At 59.1% G+C, this 22,293-nt stretch overlaps 2 protein-coding genes across 8 annotated transcripts; one reads left to right on the top strand and one right to left on the bottom strand.

The window, feature by feature from the left end:
* The first annotated feature begins 12,714 nt into the window (after window positions 1-12,714).
* FOXH1 (forkhead box H1) lies at window positions 12,715-14,875 on the top strand. Its single transcript, XM_032848323.1, has 3 exons — window positions 12,715-13,378; window positions 13,726-13,830; window positions 13,919-14,875. Exons 1-3 carry the CDS (start codon window positions 13,082-13,084, stop codon window positions 14,744-14,746), a joined length of 1,230 nt encoding a protein of 409 aa, XP_032704214.1. The 5' UTR covers window positions 12,715-13,081; the 3' UTR covers window positions 14,747-14,875.
* A 538-nt stretch (window positions 14,876-15,413) lies between these two features.
* On the bottom strand, window positions 15,414-22,275 carry KIFC2 (kinesin family member C2). 7 transcript variants are annotated; one of them, XM_032848316.1, is made up of 18 exons: window positions 21,937-22,274; window positions 21,617-21,698; window positions 21,274-21,434; window positions 21,018-21,156; window positions 20,732-20,856; window positions 20,584-20,649; window positions 20,370-20,516; window positions 19,924-20,001; window positions 19,694-19,808; window positions 19,508-19,617; window positions 18,987-19,095; window positions 18,741-18,898; window positions 16,914-17,018; window positions 16,712-16,833; window positions 16,497-16,620; window positions 16,238-16,367; window positions 15,887-16,143; window positions 15,414-15,800 (listed from the first exon to the last, which is right to left on the bottom strand). In XM_032848316.1, the coding sequence occupies exons 1-18, from the start codon at window positions 22,033-22,035 to the stop codon at window positions 15,546-15,548; spliced, it is 2,382 nt and encodes a 793-aa protein (XP_032704207.1). In that variant the 5' UTR covers window positions 22,036-22,274; the 3' UTR covers window positions 15,414-15,545. The 7 variants fall into 7 exon arrangements, with proteins under 7 accessions (XP_032704207.1, XP_032704209.1, XP_032704208.1 ...); XM_032848318.1 differs by having other exon boundaries at window positions 19,694-19,757; XM_032848317.1 differs by having other exon boundaries at window positions 20,370-20,498; window positions 21,937-22,273.
* Window positions 22,276-22,293: the final 18 nt, after the last annotated feature.

Genomic DNA, 22,293 nt, shown 5'->3' with positions numbered 1-22,293 from the left:
AGTATGTCTCCTTGAAAAAAAAAAAAAAAAAACTATTTCTGAATTAACTGAAGCAAACAACCAAGTGAAAGGCATCAAAATGGTTTCTGAGGCCTCTTTCCCCCCTTTCCCATCCTCGTTGTCTGTAGACACACAGCGACTGCTTGTGCTCAGGCCCTACTTCTGGTGCTATCTTCCTCCATTCTCTCTGCCAAACTTCCTTTTCCTCTGAACCACTCCCCACCGGTTGCTCTCCTGAACCCACTAAAACCTGCCCCTTTACAGTGAAGTCTTCTGGGGCACCCGGGGGCTCAGCCAGTTGAGTGTCACTCTTGATTTTGGTTCAGGTAGTAATTTCAGGGTCAGGAGAACCTGCTTAGGGTTCTCTCTCCTTCTCCCTCTGCCCCTATTCCTCCCCACCCGAGAGTACACTGTATAAAAAATTAATAAATATAAATAAAAATTCAAAGTTAAGGGGCGGGACACCTGGGGGGCTCAGTGGGTTGAGCCTCTGCCTTCAGCTCAGGTCATGATCTCAGGGTCCTGGGATCGAGTCCTGCATCAGGCTCTCTGCTTGGCGGGGAGCCTGCTTCCCCCCGCCCTCTGCCTGCCTCTCTGCCTACTTGTGATCTCTGTCAAATAAATAAAATTTTTTAAATAAATAAATAAATAAAAAATAAAGTTAAGGGGCGCCTGGGGGGCTCAGTCGTTAAGCACCTGCCTTCAGGGGCGCCTGGGTGGCTCAGTGGGTTAAAGCCTCTGGCTTTGGCTCAGGTCATGATCTCAGGGTCCAGGGATCGAGCCCCGCATCAGGCTCTCTGCTTGGCGGGGAGCCTGCTTCCCCGCCCTTTGCCTGCCTCTCTGCCTACTTATGATCTCTCTCTCTGTCAAATGAATAAATTTTAAAAAAAAAAATCTTAAAAAAAAAAAAAAAAAGCACCTGCCTTCAGCTCAGGTGATGATCCCAGGGTCCGGGATCAAGCCCTCCATCAGGCTCCCTGCTGTGCGAGAAGCCTGCTTCTCCCTCTCCCGCTCCCCCTGCTTGTGTTCCCTCTCTCACTGTCTCTCTGTCAAAGAAATAAATAAAAGCTTTTTAAAAAATAGAATTTAAAGTTAAGTCTTCTGGGGCGCCTGGCTGGCTCAGCCGGTAGAATATGAGACTCTTGATCTCAGGGCTTGTAAGTCGGAGCACCACGTTGGGCAGAGATTAATTAATTAATTAAAAAATAAATAAAGTTGGGGCACCTGGGTGGCTCAGTGGGTTAAGCCTCTGCCTTTGGCTCAGGTCATGATCTCAGGGTCCTGGGATCAAGACCCGCATCGGGTTCTGCTCAGCCGGGAGCCTGCTTCCTCCTCTCTCTCTGCCTGCCTCTCTGCCTGTTTGAGATCTCTGTCTGCCAAATAAATAAATAAAATCTTTATAATAAATAACTAACCAAATAAATAAAGTTAAGTTTTCTGAGACTGTGGATAAACCCCCAGGGCGCCCGGGTGGTTCAGTCAGTTAAGTATGTCCCTTCCACTCAGGTCCTGATCAGCTCCCTGCCCTGCGGGTGTCTGCTTCTCCCTCTTCCTCCGCCCCTCTCCACTGCTCGTGCTCTCTCTGGCCCCCTGTTTCTCAAATAAATAAATAAAATCTTTATAAACAAACACATAAATAAGCCCCAAGTTTCTTATGTTCCCTAGACGAAGGCCAAACGGAGCCACGGCTAGAGTGCGCTCAAAGCCCACAGCCCTCGTGCAGCCTCTGAATTCAGCGCACTGACCCCAACTCCCTACCTGGTCTCTCGGACCCTTACCCACCCGGCCACACGGAACCTGTGAGAGCCAGGTCAAACACTGGGCGCAGCTAGCCAGATGGGAACACCCGCAAAGCAAAGGATGTTACGGAAACAAAACACTAGCTTTGGCCAAGATGCCAGAGGGCCGGCCAGGCATCACAGACCAGCGGCAGGGGCTTCTCCAAGCTGCCGGATGGAACAAAATCCAGGCTTAGACACAGAAGCCCGATGCACCTGTTCATGAGTACCACCCACTCCAAGCTGTCTTCAAAGAAAATTCGTGCCTTCCTTTCGATGCTAGATGCACCCAGGGAGCAATAATTCTATTTACGAACAGGCCAAACCGGGTCCTTCTGCTTTAGTTAGAAGGACCCGGATGGAACTACGTCCAGTCAGATTTCACCTGACAAGCCGTATCATTCACATGCTGGACGAGCCAACATAAAAGATCAATAAAATTTTTTAAGAGTTTTAAAAATGTCTTCATTTGAGAGAGCCAGAGTGAGTACAAGCAGGTGGAGAGGCAGAGCAGGGGCCCCACGTGGGACTCGATCCCAGAACCCTGGGATCATGATCTGAGCCACCCAGGCGTTCCAAGCAATAATATTCCTAATTCTCAACTCCAGGACATGCAGGCCCCTAAGCAAACCAACCCCTCTGGTTTCTGCCGTTATTACAAAAGAGCCAGGGCGCTGGTGAAAGAACCGTGGCACACTGAAGCACTCCAGCCCGCCTCTCGAGTGTCCTGCGTCCCCACAGTGAGACTCCGAGGAACTCGGCTCCAGATTCCTCCCTCATCATCAGCTTGGAGAAACCGCTGCCCCTGCCCAGAAACACGTCTCTGCGTCCTTACTGACAGCAGAGCCACACCCCTCGCTCAGCCCCGCGGCAGTAAAGCCACCCCGGGCAGGGCTGGGCCGTCCTGCACGAGCTCGCGCTGGCAGGGCCTCCAACAGGCCTCCCCAGCAGCGCGAGTCCGAGCCTCTTGCCCTCGCCGGGCCCTTTGAGAGATACGCACGCACCCTTTTCTCCTCAGTTCCTCCACCCCTATTCCTTATTGGACTGAGGGCTCAGAAAAGTATGCCAGAATTTCTTTCTCATAAAGGGGGGAAATGATTCTAGGATTTGACAATAGTAATCAAAATAGCCAACCAGGGGACCTAAGTGACCCTCTTCTATCTTTTATATGTGCTGTCTCTGACTACAGCTACCACCCTGTTTATGGGGAAAATCCTCAAATGTTCTGGGCAGAACGCACAATGCACCTGCCATCAGGACTCAAACAGAGCCTCAAAACGTCTCCCCGGACTAATCAATACCTAGAAAGAAGCTCTTAAGGCATCAAACCCATAACAGACTCCAAGGCTCAGGGCCTCATTATCCACTGCACTAGTCCCTGTAATGTCCCCATTTTACCCATGAGAAAACCTAAGCAGCACAGGACAGAAGTCTGTCCAGAACCTCCCAGCAATAAGTGACCCCAGCGCCTTCCCGTTCCTAACCCCCAGGTCCTGACACCCATTCCCACGGAGAGCAGTGTTTCCTGTGACGGACCCTTGTGCCGGGCACCGGTCGTGTTCCAGTGCTCAGAACAGCCAGGATGTTTTGGATGTTTTTCTCTTCACTCGGGAGAGCAGCAATCCACCTGGGTAGCAATGCCCCAGGGTCAGCAAGAGCCCTTACTTTTCACAAACCTTAAAAGCTAATTTGGATGACAGAGTTTTCCTCAAGGTCTACTTTACCATAATACGGAGATGATTGCTTCTCTGCTCCCCTCCTCAAACCCCTTCATGGGAGAAAGCACTCACAGGTCAAAACTTCTGGCCTTGGGGAGCCGTGAGGTCTCCCCAGGGATGCAGAACAGCGGCAAGGTGCTCAGACTCAGGACCAATCCTGGGCCATCTGATCTTGAAACAAAGACTATGTCTGCATCTAGACACAACCCCCCACCCCAGCTTACTGCCGAGCTCACCTTCCCACTCACCATGACCACGTGCAGAAAGCGACTGCGGCAACAGCCTTCCCGCTTCGGCAATGGCTCTTACAGAAAGGATGAGAACGGGGATTCTGGCTGGGCTCAGTGGGTGGAGCACATGACTCGTGATCTTGGAGTCATAGCTTTGGGCCGCACGTTGGGTGTAGTGATCACTTAAAAAATAAAAAAAATGGGGGGCACCTGGGTGGCTCAGTCGGTTAAGCAACTGTCTTCCACTTGGGTCATGATCCCAGGGTCTTGGGAATGAGCCCCACGTCAGGCTCCCTGCTCAGTGGAGAGTCTGCTTCTCCCTCTCCCTTTGCCTGCTGCTCCCCCTACTTGTGCTCTCACCATCTCTCTGTCAAACAAATAAATAAAATCTTTAAAATTTTTAATTTAAAAATCTTTAAAAAAAAAAAAAAAAAACAAAGGATGAAAATGGTAAGTATGGTGCTGGGCATGTTATGGCCAGCCCTTCGGCAGTCACCGAGCGGGCACTCTGACCTCTGGCTACTCCAGCACACAAGCTGCTCCACAAGCTGCTCGGTGCCCTTCCTCTAACCTGCACCTCACTCAACAGTAAAACCATAAACATTTACACCAATGGCTGGTGTGCCTTCGTGGTAATTTATGACTTTGGAATGTTACGGAAACAGAGAGCATTCCTCACCTACAATGGGGATAAAATTTACAATGGCTCCTATGTCCAAAATGTATTATTGCATGCTATACTTTTGTTGGCTGCTGTGGCTAACACTAAGTTTCCTGGGCATTCCAGACTCGACTCCCTAGGGGCCAGAAGAAACCAGCTCACTGGTTTTCCATCAAAAAATGCTGCTTTCGGGGTGCCTGGGTGGCTCAGCGGGTTAAAGCCTCTGCCTTCGGCTCAGGTCATGATCCCAGGGTCCTGGGATGGAGCCCCTCATAGGGCTCTCTGCTCAGCGGGGAGCCCGCTTCCCCCCCTCCCCCCTCCCCCTTCCCCCAGCTCCCCCTCCCCCCCCTACTTGTGATCTCTCTGTCACATAAATAAGTAAAATCTTTTTTTAAAAAATGAGTTTAGTTAGAAAAAAAAAGAAAGAAAGGAAGGAAGGAAGGAAAAGAGAATTATCTACTCATACCTGCACCAACCTGAATTCCTAAAACATCATGTCTGGTAAAAGAAGTCAGACACCAAGTGTTCATTCTGTAGGATTCCATTTATGTGAAATTCTAAGAAAGGTGAATCTATAGAAAAGTTGATCAGTAGTTGCCTGGGGCCAGCGGAGGGAGGACTGACCCCACAGGAGAACAAGGGAACTCGGGGAGGGGGTGGGGAGAAAAATGTCCGACATCTGGGTTAAGGTGGTGTTTACCGACATACATCTACCAAAACCCACCAAACCACACACTTAAAATAGGTGCATGTTGGGGCGCCTGGGTGGCTCAGCGGGTTAAGCCGCTGCCTCCGGCTCGGGTCATGATCTCAGGGTCCTGGGATGGAGCCCCGCATCGGGCTCTCTGCTCAGCAGGGAGCCTACTTCCCTCTCTCTCTGCCTGCCTCTCTGCCTACTTGTGATCTCTCACTGTCAAATAAATAAATAAAATCTTTAAAAAAAATTATTAAAAAAAAATAGGTGCATGTTACTGTATGTAAATTACACCCCAATAAAGTTTGGTATTAAAAAAAAAGTACGCGGTCCAAAAGTTTTATCCGCCTCTACAGCCTTCGTGGTCTGGCCCCTGCTCTCCTTGCCATCTTCCTGCAAACCTCCTCTCCCTTCCCACTCAGCACCGGCCTGCTTCCTACTCCTACACCTTGAACATCTCCAGCTCCAGGTACCACAGAGGCCGGGAGCTGGGTCTGAAATGGCAAGAAGCTGAGGAGACCGGTCAAGTCTCTGGACCTCTTTTCCTCAGTTTCCTTATCTGTGAATGGAATGATAATGGTATTTTCTTTATAAGGTTCTAATGAGGACTCAGTGAGTCGCCGTAACCGTGTTCTTGGTGTCTAGCACAGGGATTGGAGTACTACTGCCTGCCATCTGGTTTTGTATGACCCATGAGCTAAGGATGGCTTGTACCTTTTTTTTTTTTTTTTTTTTTAGATTTTATTTACTTATGTGATAGTGAGAGAGAGAGCGCGCGCACACAAGGGTAGAAGGAGAGCAGAGAGGCAGGCTCCCTGATGCAGGACTCAATCCCAGGACCCCAAGATCATAACCTGAGCCAAAGGTAAACACTTAACCAACTGAGCCACCCAGAGGCCCCACTATCCAGCTTTTCAGAGGAAAAAACACCTACCGACCCCTTGTCTATCACATGTTTATTTGATGCTACCATCTCCATCATCACTCCCACTTTGCACTAACTGTTCCTTGTGTCTGGAAAGTTCTTCCACCAGATCTTAGGATAACTCACTCCTTTTCTGTAGCTCAGGTCGCAATTTAAATACTGCTTCCTTAGAGGACTACTGTGGTCATCTTGTCACTCTCCTATCTTTTCACCCTGTTCTAATTGTTTTTTAAAGATTTTATTTATTTATTTATTTATTTGACAGAGAGAGAGAGAGAGAGCGCACACACGTGCGCATCCGCACAGGAGCAGGTGGGGAGGGCAGAGGGAGAATCTCGAGCAGAACCCTGAGCAGGGAGGCCAACACCGAGCTCAATCTCACCACCCTGAGATCACGACCAGGCCGACTGCTCGGGGTACCTGGATGGCTCAGTCGTTGGGCATCTGCCTTTAGCTCGGGCCCTGATCCCAGGGTCCCGGGATGGAGCCCCACATCCGGCTCCCTGCTCAGCAAGGAGCTTGCTTCTCCCTCTCCCTCTCCCTGCTGCTCCCCCTACTTGTGCTCTCTGTCAAATAATAAAAACTTCAACTTAAAAAAAAAAAAAAAGTCACCTGCTTAACAGACTGAGCCAGCCAGCGTCCCCACCCTGTTCTAATCTTTGACATGCCATTTACTGTGTCCTCTGCTGTGTCCTCAGAGCTGAGCCTAGTGCCTGACCTGTAGAAGTACCCAGTAACTGCAATCCTGGCACCGGGAGGCTGGTACAGACTGTAACCGAGGAGCCTCTGAGCTTGTGGGTGAGCTGGTCTGATGGAAAAGACCATCACTCAGCTGTGCCCGCAGGTACACCTGGCCTGCAAAAATGGGAGGTCCATCAGCAATGGCAAGGCTCTGCCCTGTGCCCTGTCGCACAGCGAGGGGCATTCAAACCTACTGGACGGCAGCAGGGCTCAGCAGAAAACTGACCCTTCATCTGCGGCCTGCAGACTCCCAAAGTGTCACATGCAACCACACCATCCTCCCTTCCTTCTAAAATAGGAAAAGGTAGGGGCGCCTGGGTGGCTCAGTGGGTTAAGCCTCTGCCTTCGGCTCAGGTCATGATCCCAGGGTCCCGGGATGGAGCCCCACATCGGGCTCCCTGCTCAGCAGGAAGCCTGCTTCTCCGTCTCCCATTCCCCCTGCTTGTGTTCCCTCTCTGGCTCTCCCTCTGTGTCAAATAAATAAAATCTTAAAAAACAAACAAACAAACAGGAAAAGGTTCAGGCGGGGGTGGGGGTGGGGGGTGAAGCTTACAGGACATGCCACACAAAGTCAACAAAACCACAACCGTCACATCACAGAACAGCCCAGGCTACAGGGAATCCCGGTGCAGCAAGACAGGGCTGAGCACAGAGCGCTGGCCTCAGGCTCTGGGAGCCACTTGGCAGGGCAACTCCCCCAGCACCTTCCACCTCCACCCTGCAGACCAGCCCCCTTCTATCTGCCTGAGACCTTGAAGATACAGTCACTCCTCTGCTCAAGCCCACAACCTCCCTAATCTTTCTGGATCTCCACCGACTTCCCCACTCGAACCAACTCCAACCCCCCACCTCCCCCACACACTCATCTCCTTCACACCGAAACTTCTTTGAAGACTTGTCTGCAGCCTCCATCCCTGTGGCCTCACCTCCCAGGCGCTCCTCTGCCAGTACCCATTTGTTCAGTCTTTGGGTTTGTCATGGCTGCTAAGAAAGGACACAGCCCAGAATCCAACATCCACCAACAGACCTTACCATAACTGCCCTCACAGGGTTCCTGGCAGCTGACCTCCTGCTCCTCCTGGGACCCCCGCCCTGTAGAGCTGAAGAGTCCCACATCTCTGTCCTCCCAGCCTGCGGCGCTGATGAGCCTTGCCCAAGGTCACAGAACCTGAAAGGGTGGGGAAGGCCTGCTCTCTCCCTTCCGCGGCAGCAGGACGCACACACGGAAAAGTGCTCAGACGCCGGGGGAGGGGCAGAGGGTGGGGACTGGTGGGCAGAGGCCGATGGGTGTTATTCCAAGTCTGTGAGGAAGGGTTTCAAGAAGGAAAGTACAAGAATCCGTGCTGCATTTCAGATCAATCACTCTAAGGTGAGAAGGATGGGGCAAGCCGTGAAGACAGAGCCAAGACCACTCAGGGGAAAGTGCTGCGACCCCAGAGGGTAAGGAAGAGTCACGGAGGCAGGACCTTCGGTGGAAGGGATGGACAGGAAGGGCCCGAATCAAAGACATTTCGGAAGAAGTTCTGAGAGCCTGGAGGGGAGGGAAGAGCCTTCCAGGTGTCTTGCTTTGGCAACACGTGGACCGTGGCAGAGGCACTAGGGCGGGATGCGTGGAGCCTCACTCAAGCAGGAGCCTGTGTCCGGCAATGGCACAAGGCATGGCTACGGCCCCTTGGGGTGGCTCAGTCATCGAGCGTCTGCCTTCAGCTCAGGTCATGATCCCAGGGTCCTGGGATCAAGCCCCACACTGGGCTCCCCGCTCAGCAGGACGCCTGCTTCTCCCTCTCCCACTGCCCCTGCTTGTGTCCCCTCTCTCGCTGTGTCTCTGTCAAATAGATAAATAAAATCTCTGAGAAAAAAAAAAAAGGTACCGCAGCCACGAGATCCTGCCACGTCCAGCACTGATGACCGGCAGAAGCAGAGGGCATCTGCAGGCCCCAGACCCGTTAGATCCCTTTAAAAGGGAGGGTTTTGCAGCAAACGTCAGACTCTTCGGACAGACCCCCTAGACAGACAGACCCCCTCAGTCCGACCGCTTCAGAAAGGCAGCTGCTGAGACGCGCCCCTGCTTGAACAGAAGCAGCAAGTGCCCAGAGCTGACCAGAGCTGACCGGGGCAAGACCCGGGCCCCCTCTCAGCCGCCGCCCGCAGACGGACTTGGGGTTCGGTTCGTGAACTCCCTGCCCCCTTGTTATCTTGTCTGTGGTGTGCCGTGTAAGAAGCCAAGTCAGTCACACGGTGAAATGTCACTGAGTCTGGAATCCTACACCTGCTTTACGTTACCCTCGCTTCAGGACTGAATAAAGCCTAAAGCCGACACTGCGAAGACACGACTCCTGTGTGCGCCTTCGCAGCAGGCTCAGGGCACCCTCAGAAGTGATTCAGGGGCGCCTGGGTGGCTCAGTGGGTTGAGCCTCTGCCTTTGCCTCAGGTCATGATCCCAGGGTCCTGGGATCGAGCCCCGCATCGGGCTCTCTGCTCAGCGGGGAGCCTGCTTCCTCCTCTCTCTGCCTGCCTCTCTGCCTGCTTGTGATCTCTGAAATAAATAAATAAGATCTTTTTTTTTTTTTTAAGTGATTCAATTGTGACATTTCCTCACAAGAAGCCAACAACATTAACTGCTACCTTGAGTGTCATCCAGTGACCAGGAAGAGTGGGGACACATCAACTGCTACCAGGGCCATCCAAGTCCACCCAGCCAAACACCTCCCCGTATTTGGTGTGCTAGGTCACCGGACGTTAGGAGGTTCGCCTCACCCTGAAGCACCAAAAGCACAACACGGTGGACACAGGCTGTCGAGAGAGACCAAAGACTCGGAAATCCCCAGAACACAGATCTCAGTGTTGAATCCATGGAATCAGAAACCCTCTTCCCAGGTGCCTGCCAGCCCTTTGCTGCCAGGGGAGACCAAAGTCCAAGCACACCCCAGGCAGCTGAGAGATGAGGCCAGGACATACAGCAGAGCAGGGCGGGGGAGTGGGGAGGTGTTCAGCCGACTGGGAGGAAATCCAGCCCATGCATAGGGAGGGAAGGAGGGAAGGACCTTCTGGAGCATCCTCACCCCAGCTTGGAACAAGAGCTTGGGGAGCTGGGAAAGGGGAAGACGACCATCACAATGAGGTGCCCAGTGCTAGCCTCTGTGCAGGCTCCTTCCGGCAGTCACTAGCCCCTTAGAGAACCTGGCCTCAAGGCCCCGGAAGTGCACTAGGCAGCACAGCCAGGAGCAGAGGCCTCTTCTGGGACTCAGGACAACCCCAATCCCGTCCAGGGAGAACAAAGGGAAGCAAAGGCACCCTTGAGGGCTCCCTGCTGAGCCAAGACAGGAACTGAGAAGAGCAAAGTGGTGCCCCCACAGCCCGCTCCACCCCCAACTTCAAGATCCAGGAAGGAAAGCACGGCCAGAGCTCAGAGGAGGGACAGCCCTTCTCCGGCGTCCCTAAACCTGGAACGACTCCATACATGCCTCGGTTCTCTGCACCCATGGAGATTAATCCCCCCGCTGCCTCAGCCCCTGCTGCAGGGCCTTGAAGGGCCCCAACCAGTCCTGGACACTCCCCCACAGGCCTGGAGCACCGGGCCGGGCCCTGGGACGCGCTAGTGCTTCTCACCCTGACCCTGGTCTGCGAGGTGGCGCCCAGGATCCCCACCGGAGGCCACCGGAACCCCGGAGAGGCTCCAGTTTCTGGTCTGGCCTCGCTCCAAAGCCCTCACAAAGCCTGGGCACGTCCCTTCCCCGCCGGCCGGAATCCCCGGCCGCACGTCTCGCGCCGCCGACCCGACCAACAGGTTGCAAAAACGAAGACGAGTCCGCACACAGACCGCGGCGAAAAGCCCTCCGGGCGGCCTTCCCCGCACAGTAGCCACCCGAGAAGCCGCTCCGGACCCGCGGCACCGGGCGCCCAGGTGGGGCCTGCAGGGACTCGCGCGCCGTCGCCCGCCTCCCCGAGGGCCGACCGGCCAGGGCTCCCGAGGACGCCGCGCTCGGCCCTGCGCCCCCGCCGCCTCTCCCTCCCAGGCCCGCGTCCTCTCCCGCCGCGGGCCCCGGAAGTCCGCGCCTCACCTTCCGCCGTGCGCACTGCGCCGCAGCGCCGGGAACCCGTGCCGGTCCACCGCTCCCGCGGCCCCGCGCTCCTCTGGGCGCCGCGGGGGCGGGCCCCGCGCCCGGCTCTCGCCATGGCAACGCTACACTTCCGGCTCGCGGGGCCCAGCGCCGGAAGCCGCGGCGCCCCATGGGAGCCCGGGGGCGGGCCCGATCCGCCAGGGAGCGGGGCCCGCCCGGAGTGGAGGGTTGCGGGCGGCGCTGCGCGAGCCTTTTTGTGGCGGGGGCGTCCTCGACGCGGATGGGTCGGGAGGGGCGAGCAGTCAGAGGGTCCCCCCTGGGGAGGGCGGCCGTCTGTGCTGGGCTTCTAAGGCATGGCCGGGGTCCACCCGACAAAGCAGAGTCATCCCGGACGGAGGGAAAAGCATACCTGAAAGGGGAAGGACCCGGGGCCCGGGGCCAGGGGAAGTAACGAAGGCTGTGGTTGAGGGGGCGGGGGAGAGCGGCCACTTAGGAGTAGTGGGGCTCGGGGAGCCCTGAACGTCAGGCCAAGCAAGGGAGGACCCGTGGAGGGGACGTGATGCCTTAAGACTCGGAGGGAAAGACTTCTCTGCTGATGGAGCGGGGCTGGGAGCCCGTCCGTAGTGGCCGCGCGGTGAGACGCGAGCTCAGCTAGAGCTCCGGGGACGGAGCAAAGGGACACAGGGTCGGAGGAATCCCCAGGACGTCTGAGAGGAGTGTGAGAGTGAAGGGGGGCGGTGTGGTGCTCCGCATTACATCATCCACTTTGCCCCAGACCCCCCAGCGCCCCTTCCCTCGGCGCCGCACCACCGGCTGGCTGAGCACTGTGCGCTGCAGGCTTCCAACCACTCAAGAGTGTAATGTTGCGGGGGGTGGGGGAGGGCACCCAAGAAAAGCTGAATTCTTGGAGTAGAGTGGTACAAAGTGTGTCCCTGGGCTCCTGTGGTTTCCCTTGGGTCTGGGGACGGTGACACCAGCACCAGCCACCACTGCTGGTGTCCTGGGCCCAGTACCCCCTTGGGCAAACTTGCTGGTAAGAGGCAGGGCTGGTCTTCCGGTCATGGTACAGACCATAGACCTTAACTAACTCAAAATCCTTGACGGATCAGATGGCCAGAGAGAAGGGGAGGAGACAGAATCGGGTCTGGGAATCAAGAGGACCAGTAAGTCTCAGGGCACCTGCCAGAGGCACTTTTCTGGCACCACACTTCTGGGACAGGTCCTGTTCCTGCTAAAACCCTCAGAGGTTATAGGCAGACCTGAGCAGAGGGTGCTCGACCTCAGGCCTCCCCAGTCTGAGCCTCCACTCTCTTCCCTATGCCCCTCCTCCACTCATGCCAACCCCCACCTGCCTAGACGGAAGCCCCAGGGCCCTGTGGCTCCTTGGGAAGCCTACTCACACAACACACCTATGCTCTCACTCCTATCCAGGGAGAAGCCAGGTGGTCCTTGCATGCTCCCCTGGACAGGAACTATGACCCATGAAGCTGTATCCTCAAGGCCAGGCCCCAAGAGGTGTCCAGTAAACCCCTCCAGCTAGGAGACCTCTTCCTCTTCTTACAAACACACACCCAAGAGCAGTCCCCAAGTGCCCCAGAAGAACGAGGGATATCCTTCTGGATAACAACATGTAGAGCTCTGGGTCCAATGGACCAAAAGAGAGAAGGGAGGTAGCCTGCCTCCAAAAAGTCCTCTGGGGCCAGGAAGGGCAAGTGAGGTACACGAGGAGTAAGGAGAGCTGGTCAGCTCCTGCTGTTAACGGGCACCAGGGAGGGGACAAAAGGGACCTCTTAGGCCTCGGGAAACCACTGGGGACCCACAGCAGCCCCTGGGAAAATTACTTGTGTCCCAAGTTTGTTCCTGAGGTTTCCTCCAGGAGGCCCTCCGAAGACCACCTAGGTCCCGGAAGCTGCTCAGCCTTGAACTCTGGGCAGGCCCCACCCATTCTTGGCAGGTCAACTGTGGGTAAATCAACTCCATCAGCTCTTAAATGGGCGCCTGAAGCCCAGCCCAGCCCAGACAGGATAAAGTAACCATAAGTCACAAGGCCTGTTCCAAAGGTTTTTCCTTCCAGCTTGTAGGGGGTGCTGAAGGCAGCCCAGGGGTGAGGAATGAGGCCTGGGTGGCTGCTGGCAGCCCCCACTGGAATCTTCCCTGCCCCTCCCTTCCAGATTAACTGAAACCTGCTAATTGTGGCAGCCCTTGCATGCTCCCCTCCCCCACCGCCTATTCCTCCCTCCCTCTGCCTCCCTTCCCCTCCCCCTTCCATCCGAATGATAAAGGGTCTGGCCCGCCAGGACCGCCGGCCTCAGGCCCCCAGCCTTTCCTCACCACATTGCCCCATTGCCTTGCCTCCACCGGGCCAGGCCCCTGCCCAGCTTGCGTGCCTCCCCTACATGGGGCCCTGCAGCAGCCCACGCCTGGGGCTTCCTGGGTCGGACTCGTCCTCCCAGCCCCCCAAGAGGAGGAAGAAGAGATACCTGCGGCATGACAAGCCACCCTACACCTACTTGGCCATGATTGCCTTGGTGATCCAGGCCGCACCCTCCCGCAGACTGAAGCTGGCCCAGGTGAGAGGGACCCCCATTTCCCCTCACACTAGGGAATCGGACCTTTGGACAGACCCGTCCCCCACCTACTCCTAGGCTCAGACTCCAGCTTCGCTCCCCACCTGGCCCTGACCAGCAGAGCTCAGTGCGGCCAGTTCAAGCTTGGGCACAGGGGAAAGAGCAGAGGTGCAGAGGCAGGACCCTTCCCTCGGGGCTTTTTTCCTTCCAGCGTACACGTATTCTGGGTGGTGGGGGCGGGCAAGGCCCCTAAACCCGGCTGTGGGGGGAGGGGCGGTGCTGGCCCCCCGCCCACTGCGTCCCGGCTCACGGCGCACCGGGCCAACTGGCCGGTTGGCGGGTGGTTTCAGATCATCCGTCAGGTCCAGGCCGCCTTCCCCTTCTTCAAGGACGACTACGAGGGCTGGAAGGATTCCATCCGCCACAACCTCTCCTCCAACCGATGCTTCCGCAAGGTGGGGTAGGGCGAGGGTCGGAGCTGGGGCGGAAATCCTGTGTGTCTGGGGTCGGACGGCCCCACCCAAGCCTTCCCACTCCTTCCAGGTGCCTAAAGATCCGGCCAAGCCGCAGGCCAAGGGCAACTTCTGGGCAGTCGACGTGAGCTTGATACCGGCTGAAGCACTGCGGCTGCAGAACACCGCCCTTTGCCGGCGCTGGCAGAGCAGGGGCGCGCGGGGAGCCTTCGCCAAGGACCTGGGCCCCTACGTGTTGCACGGCTGGCCCTACCGGCCGCCCAGTCCCCAGCCGCCGCCCAGTCCCCAGCCACCACCCAGGGAGGGCTTCAGCATAAAGTGTTTGCTAGGCGATACCAGGGAGGGGGCACCACGAAGCAGCCCAGGTCGTGCAGGCTCTGGGCACAGTGGGGAGGTGATGCCCACTCCACCCCTGCCCTCTGAGAGGCCTCTGTGGCCCCTCTGCCCCGTTCCCGGGCCCGGGAGAGCAGATGCGGAGACTTCCCAGGGGGGAACCAGCAGGCCCTCGCCCCTCTCCCCTGAGCACAGAGCCTGGCCCCTCCACTTACTGCAGGGTTCTCCAGAGCCTGGGGTGCTGTCCGGTGGGAGTCACAGGGCCTCACTTTGGGGGCAGCTGCCCACCTCTTACTTGCCCATCTACACTCCCAATGTGGTGATGCCCTTGGCTCCACTACCGCCCACATCCTGTCCCCAGTGTCCACCTTCAACCAGCTCAGCCTATTGGGGGGTGGCCCCTGAAAGTCAGGGTCCCCCAGGGCTGCTCTGGGATCTAGATGCCCTCTTCCAGGGGGTACCACCCAACAAGAGCATCTATGATGTGTGGGTTAGCCACTCCCGGGCCCCAGCTGCCTCCACCCCAGGCTGGCTACTCTCCTGGTACAGCCTGGGAGGCTCCTAGGGCACGGGAGCTTTCCTCTCCTTGCCCTTCCTGCCACCACTGGCGTGTTAGGGAACCAAGACCAGGAGGTCCAAAAGGAGTTGGTGGCCAGGGCAGCCTGAACCATCAGGCACCAGCGGTACTGAGAATCCACGCTGTCTATTGGACTGCCCCCCAAAGGGCTGTGATCTAGCGGGGCACCACCCTGGCTGGCCCTGATGGTCGTCATGCCTCCCTTACCCCCAGAGACAAGACTGGAAAGAGTGGGGGCTTTGCTTGCAGCAGCCCCTTCCTGATCCCACTTTCTCTGTCCATCTATCCTTCTTTCTACCCATCCATCACTATGTGTCACTTCCCCTCCCTGGCTCCAGGCTGGGGGGAGGGAGGACCTAAATCTCAGCTCCAGCCTAAAGTCCTGTCCTCCCTCATCTGCCTGGGAATGAGGTAGCAGCACCTTTTTTGGGAAAAGGAAATCAAAATCCTACTTGGTTTTGGTGGTGGTCGTGGGGAATATAACAGTAAAGGAGTAGACAACATTTTAATGCCAAGTCTGATTTTTGGTGACGGGGTGGTGACTGGGCTAACCACTTGGCAGGGTCCACCTCCAGCGGGTCTGGCATCCCCCGCTGTGTGCCGCGATAACAGCAAATGGTGATAAGGAGGGAGCGGAGGGCCTAGGGGAGGGAGGGTCAGTCCTGTCGCTGCGCTAAGTACTCCTCACTCATGGGGTAAGGGAACCAACTGGGGGGGGGGGGGGCTCCCAGAGATCAAGGAGGTTTTGAGGGTGTAGGAGCTCTGCCGGCAGAGGCGCGAGTCCAGGCTAGGAGGACACGTTCTTTTGGGTCCCCAGAGCCGAGCCGGAGTCGCTCTCCGCGCCGGGACTCGGAGGGCTGCCGGGGGATGGCGTGGGCGTGCAGGGGGTCCCGGTGAGGGGCGTGTCGGTGCTGAGGGAGGACGGCGTCCCAGAGCGCGGGGCCCTGCAGCGTCGGGCGGGCCCCAGCTCCACTCGGCCCACGCGCTCGGCGAACTTCAGCGAGCACACGGTCTCACCCAGGTCCTCGGGCCGCGTGGAGATCTGCGGGGGAGCGGCGCTGGTGGGCGGGCCCCGAGCGGGCGGGGGCTGTGCGACCCGTCCCCCGCCCCGCCGCCGCCACCGCCCACCTGCAGCAGCAGCACCGCGGTGGCGCCGGGTCCCAGCGCCGGCTGCAGCAGGCGCGTGAGCTGCGAGTCGCGGAAGGGCACGTGTGGCCGGCGGGCCCGCAGCGCGGCCATCACGCCCCCCAGGGCCAGCAGCGAGCGATTGATGGTCCGGGCCTCCCGCAGACGCTGGGCGCTGTCTCGGTCTCCCCGCAACGGGCCGGCTGCCCCCGCCTTCCAGGCACGCTCGGATCCCGCCAGGTCCACCAGATGCAGGGTGCCTGCGGGGGCGAGCGAGCCCGACGTGGAGGGATCCCTGGTCTCGGGAGCTGCGAGCCCCCACGACCCGCGGGGCTCGGGTGCGCGCCTCGGTACCTGCGGTGCCTGGCCCGCGCGGTGGGGATGCCGCGCGCAAGGTCAGCGTGACCAAGGCATGCGACCGAGAGCTGTGCCGGTTCTTGGTGGTGGCGGCAGTGGCCCGGTTGCTCCTCCCCAGGCTCAGCATCTGGAGGGCGGAGCGATAGGACCTGCCCGCTGCAGGGTCTGCGTCCCTAGGTGGGAGCACAGGCGGGGCCTCGGAGGGCTGCTGGGAGGTGGGAGGGGGCGGGGGTGCGTTGCCACTGGGCAGCCTTACCTGGTGCAGCGTCTCCAGATTGGGCACATCCCAGTAGGTGAGGCCAGCCACCTGAATGCCCCCCTGGCCTGCTGGGCCCTGCCTCACGGCCAGCCGCTCAGGAGGCCCTGGGGCTAGGAGATCCCTGGTGAGAAAGGGAAGGGCTTGGTTTCTGAGGTTCCCACGGGAACTGAAGAGCACAAGGTGAGGAGAAGGTGCTGTAGCATGGCTCTGACCTGACGGCCTCATTGTAGATCTCCACCATGCTGAGAGTCACACGATGTTGCCCTCCGGTCCCCATCTCCTGGAACAGCGACTGCAGTGCCCTAGGAGCTATGCCAGGGTCCTCAGGTGGGCCCTGGGACAGGGTGGGGCACCACATCAGACTCACATCCCAGCCCCTGGCCCCAGAAGCCACCCAGGGTCCCCCCTTCCCACCTCCATACTGTAGGTCTTGCCTGTCCCCGTCTGACCGTAGGTGAAAATGCACACACTGTAGCCATGGAGGCAGGACAGCACAGCTGGTTCCAGCTCCCTGAAGACCTAGGGGGGGGGGGGGGGGGGGGGGGGGTCCTAAGCCCCAGAACCAGGACACAGAGCAAACGAACGAAGCTTGATTTCCCCCTGGGAGGATGGCTCTGGGGGCACGGTGGAAGGGTGGATCTCCCAAAAAATTAAGGAGGCTTCCTGGAGGAGGTGGCATTTGCAAGAATTTGTCAGGCAAAGACAGGAAGGAATGAGACAGAAAAAAGGAGCAAGCAATGTGGAGCACTGGGATTCCGAGGGCCACTTGGGAGGCCCAGGGGAGCAGCAAAGGACCCAAATGCTGGGCTTGTCTGCCAGGTTCAGACTCCAGGTGTGATGGGAAGCAGAGTGTATGGCATCCTTCTGGGCTAAGGTTTTTGCTCGGTGAGGTGATGAGTATAGTGTCACCTGTCGCAAGGGTTCAAGGGGAGCGTGCACCTGAGGACTGGAGCAGTACTCGGTGCATAACGGGTGAGCCCGAAAGGGCTCCCCAGCTGTGTGGGATGGTGGTTTGCCAAGCTCACTGGGACCCTGGCCTGCAAGGGTCCGCAGAGAGGCCGCTGAAGAGGAGGTGGCACTGGGACCCGGGTCCTGTTGGCCACCAGACCCAGCAGCAGCCTTTTGAGCAACAACATGGCCGGCTCTTGTAGCCAGAAGGTGGCTGGTACCCGAGAAGCTGCAAGTTCTACTCAGCGTGTTCATGGCTGGCAAGGAGGGCAGAACCCAGAAAAGCCAGTGAGGTCACTAAGACCCTGAACAGAAGGAAGCGCTGCGGGTGACCGACAGGGGGACTCTGTGCCCTGGCACGGACGGGAAGCACAAGTGAGCGGGCTCAGTGAAATACGCCTTTGGCTCCTTCATTCAGACACAGTGAATTGGAGGGCCCTGTCTAGAGGACAGCAGACGGAGCCTGCACGGGGCTGAAGTTTGGGATGCAGGCTGAGACCAGGGGCGGCATGTGAGGTAGAGAGAGTGAAAAACAGCTGTGGTGCTCCAGGAAGTGGGGGAGGGTGCCCTGGCCATCTGCCAGACCCTCTCCTCACACTGTGTCCCTGCGAGGCCAACACAGGTCTGCTTGCTCCCTCCCTTATGCGATCGCCTCTGGTTCCTGAACTCTGGAGAAGTTCTAATGGCAAATTCTATGTGGACAGTGACAGGGAGTGTATGAAGCAAGGTGGTGAGCGGTGGGCAGGAAAGGGGAGGAGGGAAGGAGAACGGATCTGTAGCGGGTCTGTAGCGGGCAACCAGAGAGCACTGAGGCTGCCCAACTGCCTCCTGCCTGCCCTCACAGCCGCCTGCTCCACCAAGGCCCGAGAGTAAGCAGCCGGCAAGCCTGGATGGAGGAGGTTACAACCCTGTCCCCATCACAGCAGCACCTGAGCCGCGCTCAGCAGCCAGCTCCCTGGGCAGTGGCCATCATCTCAGACAAGATCATTTTGCTTAGTTTCCTGGTTTAAAAAAAAAATTTTTGCTTTTTAAAATGTTAACCTTTCTGTTAAACCAGAAAGCTTATTTCCACTGGAACTGCAGAGCTTGGTCAAATGATGCAAAGAGAAAATTCCAGAAGGAAAAGAGATGGCCAGCTAGGCTCTCATTCCTGCCTCCCAGAACCTCCTGCTCCCTTCCCTTCAATGGCTGGAGTTCAGCCACTGGGAAGGCAAATGAAGGGGAACCCAGAGCCTCTTCTCACTCAGGGGCAGTAGGAGGGAAGGGCAGCCCAGACGGAGGGCAGAGCATCACCTCCTCCTGGCTGGCGTCTGGAGAGAAGACCCAGTCCAGGCGGAAGCGACGCTGGCGCCCTCGATAGCAGGTGGTGACAGTGCCACTGGGGCCAGGCTCCGAGCTCACCAGGCTGGAGGGTGTCCCTGGCCTCAACCGACACAGCACACGGATATTTCCTGGGATGAAGATCACATCAGTGGTCTGCCTCCCAGGCCCTAAAGCATGGGGAGGCCCCCCGTCCTCCACTGTCCAAGCCTGCCATACCCTTGAGCTCCAGCAGCCGCCCCGGGCATCCAGTTGGGGGCCCCCGCTGCTCCTCAGGGAGCTGAGTCCCACCCCTGCCAGCTGACAGTGCTCCCAGGGCCCAGGATACCTGGCGGAATAGGGATGTGAGGAAGGGGGCGAAGTCGAGGCGAGGTGGGTGGGGGTGCTAAGAACATAACTTTCAGTGGCTCTGGGCCCCTACGGGGACCATTCTGTGGGCCCAGGATGGAGACCCAGGACCTGAGGACAACGAGGGAGAAAGACACCTGTCTCCTATGGGGTTGGCAACCCTGGGAGGGATTTACTGTTACCCCAGTTTGCACAGACAGACACGAGACCGAGAAACGAGATCACACCCAGGGTGTGTGAGATCACAAGCTGTTCTGATTCCAGCGCCTACCACCCCCCTGACAGAGGGCAGCCCCCCGAGGTGGGGAGAAAGAATAAGGCATTCCCCACGGGCGAACAGTCACCAGGCTACCCAGAGAGCGAGTTCCAGAGAGGGGGCAGATGGTCCTGACCTGACCCCGGGCTTCACTGAGCGAACACTGGCAGCTCTGGGTAAATGTGCTGACCAGTCCTCGGAGGTCCCCACAGCCCTGGCGCAGGCTAGCCATCCGTGCCCGGAGTCCTGGCGGGGAGAGTGTGTTGTGAGGGAAAGCCCGGACCCTCTGGCTTTCCGGGGAGCCCTCGGTCCCCACCCTTACCTGCCAGCTGCCCGTGCATCTGCTGCAGCTCCCTTCGACAGTTCTGCTCTGTCTCCTGCTGGAGCTGCCGAAGGGCCCCCCGAAGGCCCTGCAGCTGCACCTCCTGCACCCCCAGCTGCCCCGCCCCACCCCGCCCCTGTCACTGAGGAAACAGGGCACTTACCGGGCCTGCCTCAGACAACCCCCCTCCCAGTGCCCCAGCCTTCCCGGCCCCTGGGCTCAGTGCCCACCTGGACTTGAAGAGCTTCTGTGGTGTCCTGGGCTTCCTGAAGCCGACCCTGGAGCTCCACCAATGCCTCTGCCTCCTCCTGCGTGGGGGGGAGGGCAGGGGGCAGGGCAGCCGTGGAGCCAGGAGCCAACCAAGGGGGGGGCATGCCAGCAGCCCCGTTTCAGGGATGGGGATGTCAAGTTGAGAACAGCAGACTGAACTGGTCATGAGTCCCCGTCTCCCGACTATACAGGTCCACAGGACAGGGCAGAGGTGTCCTCCCCCGGGCACTGGTCTCCTGGAGGGGACTACCTTGCGCAGACCTTCCCAAGGCCTGTCCACCCCCTGGGGCTCTGGCCCTGAGAGGTCAGAGAAGGTTCCAGCAGCATCAGGCCCTGGGCCATGTTGCAGGTAGGCAGGTGTTCAGGAGCCCCAGACTGCGGGAACGGTAGTGGCTAAGGAGGATACCTGGGGGGCCCTGGTGGAGGGCGCGGGGCCCCAGTGCAGCAGGAGGTCCCGCGTGAGGCTCAGGCTCTGCTTCAGAGCCTCGTTCTCCAGGGTCAGATGCTGAACCCTTTTCTCTGAGTCTGTCGCCCCCTGGCGGAGAGAGAAACCCTGGAGCCGCACCTGAGAGTCAGGGGTCTCTCTCCACCCCCTCCTGGAACCCCACCCGACGCCTTACCACTCCCAGGCGCAGGCGGCCCAGCTCCTCCTCCTGCAGTTCCAGCTGCTGCTTCAGCTCTTCCAGCTGGGAAGGAGGGGAGGGCACAGCGTGGAGCATCTCCTCCTAATCCCCCACTCCAGTCCCGGGTGCCTGCTGGACCCCTTACCTGCCCCAGGATGAGCTGCTCCAGCCCCTGCCAAGCCCTCCGGTCCTCCTCCAGCTGGGGAGGGTTCTGCCCTTGGGCCTCATCCCTTGGTGAAAGGGAAGGGCTTTCTTCTTGAGATGGGGATCCTGGGGTGGGGTGGGCCAGTTAAGACTGACGAGGTCTCTAACCAGGAGGAGGGGACGCCTAGGAACAGGTGGGCATGGGCCCCCGAACTGTGGGCCACTCCGTTTCTGTGGGCTTCACTCCCTCCACACGCACCCTCTACCACGCACTACGCATGACGCACCCACGGCAGTGGGGCACTGCCCCTCCAACGCCGGCTGAGTCCCCTGGGACAGGGCCTGCCTTCCCCTGGGGCTCCGAATCCATGCCAGGAGGGCCAAAAGCTGACCAGTCACCGTCAACAGTGGGGGGACATCGCTTGGCTGGAAAGGACATAAGAACCGGACCAGAGGAGACTGAGGTGGTGACACGCACGGGGAGACAAGAGGACTGTGCAGAGAGAAAGTGTCAGCGGGAGAAGGACCCTCAGCCCCGCTCACCTTGGTCAGGTCAGGAGGACTCCCGGAGCTCTCTTCCGCCCCCAGCTGGACAGAGAGGAACTCAGCAAGACGCACGAGAGCCTCTTCCAGGGAGACCTCCGTAGCGCGGCCTTCGGCTCCCTCTTCCGGCCCATCCTCAGATTCGGAGCACCCAGGGAGGCCTGGTAGCGGGACAGCGAGGCTCGCGGCTCACGTGTCGGAGGCCGGGCCACCGGGAGGCACCTGCTAGGCCCCCTCCCCCGCCCCCCCACCAGAGGTCGCGGGCAGCCCCTTCCTCTCTCGGGCGGCGGGTTCCCTCCTGGCCCCGGGGACGCTGCGCTCCCGGCGCACCGACAGCACCTACCGACCAGGCCTGTCAGCTCGGTCCACAGCTCCGCCGTGGGCTGGTCGGGGCGGCGGCGACCCCCGCGCTTGCAGCCCGCACTCTGGGGAGGGAGCAGCGGGACTTCTGAGCATCGAGGGCGCAGCCCGTGGGGCCCCCTCCCTCCGAGACCCAAGGCCAAGGGAGTCGAGGTCTCCTCTTCCAACACCACGTCGCAGACGGGGTCCTCCGCACGGCCCCCCTCCCCCCGCGCCAGCACCCCGGGAACGTGCGCTGCGCGGGACCGCCAAACCCGCTCCTGGGAAGGGGGACGCCGGCCGCGCCGCGCGCGCTTCGCTCACCTGGGCGGGGTCCTCGGGGTCGCCGGCCGCCGCAGCCCCGCCATCCCTACGGAAAAGGCTGTAGAAGATGTAGATTAGCAGCGAGTAGAAGGCGTACATGGGCGCGCGGGGCGGCAGAGGGCCCCGCTTCGCGCCGCCCCGCGTCCCAGCGCCCCGATTCCGCGCCCGCGCGCTGCGAGACCCGTGCGCATGCTCTGGGCGGCCGCCCCCACGGCCCCGCTCCCGCGGGTGGAGGGCGCGCGCCCGAAGAAAGGGGGTGCCGTAACCGGAGCCCCCGGGGCCGCACCTGGACACCGGCCCCGCGCCTCCCCCCCGTCCTTCGCTGAGACCCCAGGCTGAGAGCGCCCACGGCCTCCA

Source organism: Lontra canadensis, unplaced genomic scaffold (genome assembly GCF_010015895.1).
Source record: "Lontra canadensis isolate GAN:19392208 unplaced genomic scaffold, GSC_riverotter_1.0 scaffold201, whole genome shotgun sequence".
Lineage (NCBI taxonomy): Eukaryota > Metazoa > Chordata > Mammalia > Carnivora > Mustelidae > Lontra > Lontra canadensis.
The sequence above is the reverse complement of the archived record's forward strand: the minus strand, read 5'-3'. Positions and strand labels throughout refer to the sequence as shown.

What these genes read in the sequence shown, in the direction of transcription:
- FOXH1 (XM_032848323.1), top strand. Translation starts at nt 13,082, where the DNA reads ATGATAAAGGGTCTGGCCCGCCAGGACCGCCGGCCTCAGGCCCCCAGC. An exon ending in GCAGACTGAAGCTGGCCCAG is followed by an intron (nt 13,379 to 13,725) that starts GTGAGAGGGACC and finishes GGGTGGTTTCAG; the next exon opens with ATCATCCGTCAGGTCCAGGC. An exon ending in CCAACCGATGCTTCCGCAAG is followed by an intron (nt 13,831 to 13,918) that starts GTGGGGTAGGGC and finishes CACTCCTTCCAG; the next exon opens with GTGCCTAAAGATCCGGCCAA.
- KIFC2 (XM_032848316.1), bottom strand. Translation starts at nt 22,035, where the DNA reads ATGTACGCCTTCTACTCGCTGCTAATCTACATCTTCTACAGCCTTTTC. An exon ending in ACCCCGAGGACCCCGCCCAG is followed by an intron (nt 21,699 to 21,936) that starts GTGAGCGAAGCG and finishes CTCCCTCCCCAG; the next exon opens with AGTGCGGGCTGCAAGCGCGG. An exon ending in ATCTACAATGAGGCCGTCAG is followed by an intron (nt 16,621 to 16,711) that starts GTCAGAGCCATG and finishes CTTTCTCACCAG; the next exon opens with GGATCTCCTAGCCCCAGGGC.